This window comes from Pelodiscus sinensis, chromosome 32 (assembly GCF_052426305.1).
Source record: "Pelodiscus sinensis isolate ZL-2025 chromosome 32, ASM5242630v1, whole genome shotgun sequence".
Classification (NCBI taxonomy): domain Eukaryota; kingdom Metazoa; phylum Chordata; order Testudines; family Trionychidae; genus Pelodiscus; species Pelodiscus sinensis.
Window position 1 is genome coordinate 5,641,688 of NC_143083.1, and position 7,137 is coordinate 5,648,824.

At 62.0% G+C, this 7,137-nt stretch overlaps 1 protein-coding gene across 2 annotated transcripts in view; it reads right to left on the reverse strand.

Annotated features, from left to right (window-relative positions):
- The window catches only part of CERS4 (ceramide synthase 4), a 46,717-nt gene extending 41,501 nt beyond the window's left edge, over positions 1-5,216 (reverse strand). Inside the window, exon 1 of one of the 2 annotated variants that reach the window (XM_075903148.2) lies at positions 5,066-5,216. Coding sequence is in view for 1 of the 2 variants with exons in the window: in XM_075903152.2 (XP_075759267.1) it covers positions 5,066-5,139 (74 nt within the window). In the remaining variant the exon portion in view is untranslated. The remainder of the gene's footprint in view (positions 1-5,065) is intronic. The other variant, XM_075903152.2, reaches the window with a different exon arrangement.
- Positions 5,217-7,137: the final 1,921 nt, after the last annotated feature.

A 7,137-nucleotide genomic window follows, 5' to 3' on the forward strand; every position in this document is an offset into this window, starting at 1 on the left:
GCTGGGAACTCCCACTGGGGGAAGGAGGTGGGTCACGGAGTGGACACGAGCAACATCTCGAAGGGCCCCAGTTACAGGGCAGTCACTGGCTTGTCGCCTTCACGTGCCGGCTCGCGCCCAGTCCACGCGAGGGGACTCCCGAGCAGTGCCACGCCGACCGACACAGCTCTGCCAAGCCCAGCCTGGCTCCGGCCTGCCGAGGGACGGCACAACGCGCCACGAAGGTGTGTGGAGAGGCTCGACAGGGACATGCACCGAGGACGCCTGAGCGCTGGTCAAACAGGCTCTGGCGAGGTGCACCCCGAATCCCGCTGTCGCCCCAAGGCCTGGGGACCACGATGGGCTCCACTGAGCCTGCCTCGTTACCTCAGGCCGGACACCTTTGGTGGGACGCGCCTCACCAGGGAACGGTGCCACTGAGGCAGGGATGCATGCGGGGGCCCGCGGTGGATTTACCTCCAGGCCGAGGTACCAGAGCCAGTATGGGTGGCACTGGGAACCTCAGGGTCTCCTGAGCTGCCTGTGAGGTCTCAGGTGTTGCCGCCCGGGGACACAGGCCAGGGATGGGCTGGGCTGCACTGCTCGCCTTGGGCTGGAGCCAGACTTCCCACAGCCCTCATTTCCCCGCTAGTCCCCTGGGCCACGCCGCTGGGGGGAGGGGAAATCGGGGGACGAGGTCGGACGTTGACCTGAAGATAACGGTTGGTATCTAAATAGCACCGTTCCGACTCCCCGAGAGACCGGGGGCGAACGAGAGCTCTGATTCAGAGAAGCAGCAAAAAACAAGTCCGGTGGCACTGCACAGGCTAAGCGATTTATTGGGGCATCAGGGACTCACTTCCTCGGGCGCTTGGAGTGGGAGAACGGCCGGGCCCGGAGGCGGGAGGCTGACCCCAGTGTTAATTCTACCCGGGTGCAGGCGGCTGCTGGCCAACAGGGATGAGGAGGCGAGAGTCTGGCCCTCTCATGGCAATAGGGCATTTCCCTGCAGGGGCTCTGGCCCCTGGCGGAGATGGGCCACCTCCACCCGGGTTGAATTAGCACCGATGTCGCGCTGCCCTCTGCCCCGGCCGATCTGCCGCTCCAAGCACCCCAGGAAGCCGGGTCCCTCTCACAGACGCTGATGCCCTAACAACTGTGTCTGCTTTTAAGGTGTCACCGGACAGGTCGTTTTTTCAGGAGCGCTGTGCATCTCAGGAGCTTGTCTCTCTTACTAAAAATGGTCCCACAACAGATATTCACTCCCCCGCCTTGCCTCACGAATATCCAGGGACGGACGACTACAGCACCGCTCAGGCAATCACAACTAAGTCGTGAAAATAACTGACCTGATTTTCCGAGCGTGGCAGACCAAGGTCACCCAGGAAGCCCCCCTCAGAACTGGGAACAGAAGCCAGATGTCCTGACTCAGTCATAAGACTGTCCCTCCTGCCAGGGAACGGCGCCGCCTGCGCAGCGTTAGCCACGGGCCCGGCTAGGACAACGCTAGACAAGAACGCCAGGTCGTTCCAGCCAGTGCCGGATTCGTTCCTACTCCCTAGTGCCGTCCTGTCCAGCCCCAAATCACTCCAGAAGGGGAGTTTCCATTGGCTGCAGCCCCTGTTTGGGTTTAACTGTCACCGTAACTCTGCATTTCTTGGGTGCATGTTGGATTTTTTTAACCCTGAACTCTTACCAAGTTTTAGAAACGTGCATCTGTCTGTCCATCTACCCGTGAGTCCATCTGTTCAAGAACTCCCCCTAAATGGTACAAGCAAGGACCCTATTGGCTAGCAGGGCAGGGGTGGAGAAAGGGACAGCTAGCTACCAGATATTTCAGAGAGCTTGTCTGTTTGTCCCCCCCAGGGGAAACGCAGCCCTGTCCCAGCTGCGCCCATTGCACTTGCAGCGGCCATGGCGAGGCGCTTCCCATCTGGCCCCAAGCTGCTGCAGTGAGACAGGGCTGGGGTGGTCCTCTCTCCCCGGGGCCGCCTGCGTACTGACCCCTCCGCCCAACCCCCCCCCCCCCCCCCCCCCCCCCCCCCGAGCCAGGATTTACATGAAGCCAAGGGAGCGATCAGAGCAAGGCCGGGTACCAGCTGACCCACAATCCCGTGGCCTGGGAACGTGCTCGCTCTCTGCAAGGCTCTTCCTGAGCTCCCAGCCCACGCGGGTCCTGTCACGGCCGTGCCCGGGCGCCACGTGGGCACTGAGGACAGCCGAGGGGGGGGGGGAGTGGCAGAGGCAAGAGCAAGTCCTGGGTTTTCCCACGTAACTAGGGCTGCAGAATCAGCGCAGCCCAGGTCTGGGGACTGTCTTGTGAGTTCTGACATCGCAAAGGAGGGGGCACCGCCTGCCCCAGCAGCACAGCCCTAACCCCAGCCCGGTGGGGCAGGCTTGCCGGCAGGAGGGGCAAAGGAACAAATGCGCCAGGGCCCAGTGCTACAAAGGGGCCCGGAGCCCCAGGTTGCTGTCACTGCTACCGGGCAGCGGCCGGACCCTGGCCACCTGTGGATTACGCTGGGGGGCAGCACTGCGCACCGGGTGGCGTTGCCGTGGGCTGCACATCAACCCTAGAGCTTGGCCTGGCCCCCACTCCAGCCACTGCAACCTGCCACCCCAGGGCACAAAATCATTCCGGTTTGGCCCACGCCCCCCCGCCCCACCCTGACTGGGGGCACCTGGGCCAAACCTGAGGCAGAGACGGTGGGGCAAGCCCAGGACCGGAAAAGAAAAGCCAGACGGGAATATCCCAGCATCCACGGCATTTCTCTCGCAGTGGCAGCCCTGAAGCTCTATTTATGCCATCGAGTCCGGCATCCGGTGTATCAGCCCCACCCAGCGACTCCTGCACGGCACGCCGAGCTCCTCAGAGCTCTAGGACAGCTCTTTAGAAAGAGACGTTCGGCCTTCACTTCCGTCTGGCCGGCTCCATCGCCCGGCACTGGCCGTTGCTCTGGTTAAAGTGCCTTCTGCAATCAGCAACCCCGCCCCCGGCCCCGCCCCTTCTACTAGGCCCCGCCTCAGGAGGCGGGGCAGCACACCGCAAACATGCTCCCACCTTCCGACCACAAGGAGGGGACGGGGGCGGGCGGGCGCTCGCCCAGCCCTGGAGGGAGGTGCACTGCGCGGCTGGCCCAGCTGCTCCAGCCCAGGAGCACTGAGGGAGGTAGAAAGGCGCACCACACTGCCCAGCCTCTCCAGCTGCAGGAGGACAGGTGCTGGGGGTGGGGGTGGGGGCGGGGGCGGGGGCGGGGGCGGGGCTATATCTGGCAGTTTGGGAAGGCAGACCCTTCCCCCGCCAGACATACCTGATGCCGATGCCCCCACCCGGATACATCTGTCCAGGCAACGATCCAGGGAATGGAGCACGAGATGCTCCACTTTCTTTGCTCACTGTATCAGTGGCAGCAGAGCCACAGGGGAGGGAGGGGAAGGGTTAAAAGCCAGCTCCCTGTCCGCCACCCCGTGTAAATGTCTAACTGATGAAAATTCCAGCAGTTACACGGCTACCAAAATAAAAATATTTTAACATCCCTAGTTCAAATGCCACCCAGCTGGTAAGTAGAGCACCAGAGTCACCCACAGCCAGGTGCATGTGTTTCTATTGGCGGTGCACATCCACACGTGCCTTGGCCCACACAACAAAATTTATTCCACACACAAAATGGAAAAAAAGTAAAGGGAACCTGCTTCGCCTTCAGGTATTCACAGGAGGGAGAACCACTGGCAGCAGAGAGAGGGAGGGACGGTATTACTAGGAAGTGGTTTCCAGGGTTCAAATTTCGGGAGGCCCAGAGTGAGAACAAGAAGGGCTCAGGCAAGCTGGCTAAGCAGAACTCTACCGGGGATACAACAGGCCACACACAAAGCCCCAGCAAAGTCGGTACAAACTGAAATGCCATACAGGGACAGGTTTATACGTTACACACAAACGCAAGTGCCATCCTCGCGCTGCCATCGACTGGTTTTGTGCTTATATGGTACAAATGGGAAAGCCAGCAAGTCTTCAGCAGCAGGGTGCTGTGGCATTTGCATTTCTGTCTGCTTTGGTCTGAAAGTGGTTCAAGGGGGGGGCGAAGCTGGTGAGTACACAACGGGGCTCGGGGCGCCACGTGTGGCCAGGGCAGGCCCCCAAAATACAGGCAGAAAAACAGAAACACGTAAAACTGGAGCTGCAAACAACACGAAGCCCTGAACCATGCGGGGCTGGCAGAACACCACGGGCCAACAGTGCCATCCCCGTGTGCCAGCCCCGTGTGCCCCATCCCATCTCCCCGAGGACCCACCAGCCCCATTAACGCCTCCCACCCCCGGGCACCGCAAGCCTGGAGCTGTCCCGCCCTGCCCCCATACAGGCGGCCATAAAGGAGCCTCACACCCCATGCTCTGGGCACCACCAGCCCCGAGCCCCCTGCTTGGTCTCAGAGCGACTGCCGCCCCCAGATAAGGCCAAAGAACCTCACGGTCCAAGGTGCCGGGGCACAGCCAGCCAGAATACCCTGCCTTTCTCCCCCAGCACTGCCCCGCCCCTCCTACCCTCCCCTGTTCCCCCAGCACTGCCCCTACCCCCACGCCCTGCTCCCCCAGCACTGCCCTGCCCCACCCTTTCTACCCCACCCCTGCTCCCCCAGCACTGCCCCACCCTGCCCCTACTCCCCCAGCATTGCCCCACCCCACCCTGCCCCTACTCCCCCAACATTGCCCCACCCCACCCCTACTCCCTCAGCCCCACCCCACCCCTGCCCCACCCCTTCTACCCCCACCCCTGCTCCCCCAGCACTGCCCCACCCCACCCCTACTCCCCCAGCATTGCCCCACCCCTTCTACCCCCACCCCTGCTCCCTCAGCATTGCCCCACCCCACCCTGCCCCACCCCTACTCCCTCAGCACTGCCCCACCCCTTCTACCCCCACCCCTCCTACCCCAGCACTGCCCCACCCCACCCCTACTCCCCCAGCATTGCCCCACCCCTTCTACCCCCACCCCTCCTACCCCAGCACTGCCCCACCCCTCCTACCCCAGCCCCTCCAAACCTTCCCCCACCAGCGCTGCCCCCTGGTCCCCCAGCACGGCCGCCTCTCACCTGCTCCCGCGGCTCCGGCTGCCCGGCTCGGCCCCGCAGCGGGGGAGGCTGGAGGCGGCTCCGGGGCGGGGCATCCCTCGGCGAGCGGCCCACGGGCTGCGGGGGGCGGGCGGGTGCGGCAGAGGCCGGGCGGGAAGGGAGCGCGGAGAAAAATGGCTCGAGCTCCGCCCCCCCGTAAGACGCCGCTCGGACGCGCCCTGCTCCTGCCGCGGGCCGAGCCCCCCACCCCCCACCCCCCAGCGCCCCGTCGGGAGCCGGGTCTGCGCGCTGGCCGGGAATCCGCGGGGCGAGTCCCAGCCCGTGTGTGTCCTAGACCCCACTGCGCGGCGGGGAGCCTCTGAGCCCCAAGGGGAGAGCGCAGGGGCCTGGTTCTCTGTGCCGGGCCCGGGCCCAGCCCAGCCAGTGCGGAGCTTTCTGTTGGGAACCACGTGGGGACAATGGAACCGGCCGGTGTGTTCGGGATGTCGATTGTGATGTCGTGTCAAGTGTGTCCCTATTTGTGTTGAAACCATCTGGCAACCCCAGTGATGTCTCATCCTGCCACTGCCTTCCTGGGGCGGCCTCTGCCCCCCTACTTCTCTGTATCCTAACGCCTGGGAGACAGAGGGCGAGGCCAGTATGTACAAGGGCTCTAGAGGGGATCCTGGCAGTTCCAGAGCCCCAAGTCTAACGTCAGTGCCGGGCAAACGAGCTGACCGGTCAGACACTAAGAGGCGTTCTAGACTGCCAAGGAGATCAGCCAATCTAGAGCCCTTTGGCTGTCCGGCCCCTGTGAGAGGGGGGTCTCATAATTTCCGGCAGAGAATTCACCTGGCTCCTTCGCCGGTGTGTGTGCTGGAGCAGGGAGGCGGAAGGGAAGGGGCTGATGCCTTCCCCCACCTCACATCTCCAGCGCTGAGATGGCTGCTGCCCATGGGGAACACCAAGGCCACCGCCCGGCCAGTGCGACTGATAGAATCACGCCAAGAGCGTCCATTGCCGTGTTGGTCAGTAGCATGGTCACAAAGTCAGACCCTAGTCCACAAACCCGTTCCTGCCCCCGAAGCCAAATCCTGGCTGTGTAGCCGTTACGTAGGTCCCCAGCGCCGGGCGACCTGCAAAGCCCTCGCAAGTGATGCACAAGGAGACGACAGGCTGTGGTGTGGATGCTACTTCCTCATTTCCAGCACGTCGGGGGAGAGAGGAGGCCGAAGACAGAAAAGCACATGCAGTGGTGCAGGACTGAGGCGTTAACCAGCCCATGAGAGGAAAGACAAGGCAGAAACACAAACTGCCCGTAAAACCTTTCCAAACAGGAAAAACCCACGTCTCACACAACAGCAGCTAACACGCCAATAACACACGCCCTCATGTTCCATTCCCACGACAGAAAACACGCCAATAACACACGCCCTCATGTTCCATTCCCACGAAAGCTAACACGCCAATAACACGCCCTCATGTTCCATTCTCACGACAGTTAACACACCAATAACACACGCCTTCGTGTTCCAGTCCCACGACAGCTAACACGCCAATAACACACGCCCTCGTGTTCCATTCCCACGACAGCTAACCCGCCAATAACACACGCCCTCGTGTTCCATTCTCACGACAGCTAACGCTCCAATAACACACGCCCTCATGTTCCATTCTCACGACAGCTAACACTCCAATAACACACGCCCTCGTGTTCCAGTCCCACGACAGCTAACCTGCCATTAACACACGCCCTCGTGTTCCAGTCCCACGACAGCTAACACTCCAATAACACACGCCCTCGTGTTCCAGTCGCACGACAGCTAACACTCCAATAACACACGCCCTCGTGTCCAGTCGCACGACAGCTAACACTCCAATAACACACGCCCTCGTGTCCAGTCGCACGACAGCTAACACTCCAATAACACACGCCCTCCTGTTCCATTCCCATGACAGCTAACACGCCAATAACACACGCCCTCGTGTTCCAGTCCCACGACAGCTAACACGCCAATAACACACGCCCTCGTGTTCCAGTCCCACGACAGCTAACACTCCAATAACACACGCCCTCGTGTTCCATTCCCACGACAGCTAACCCGCCAATAACA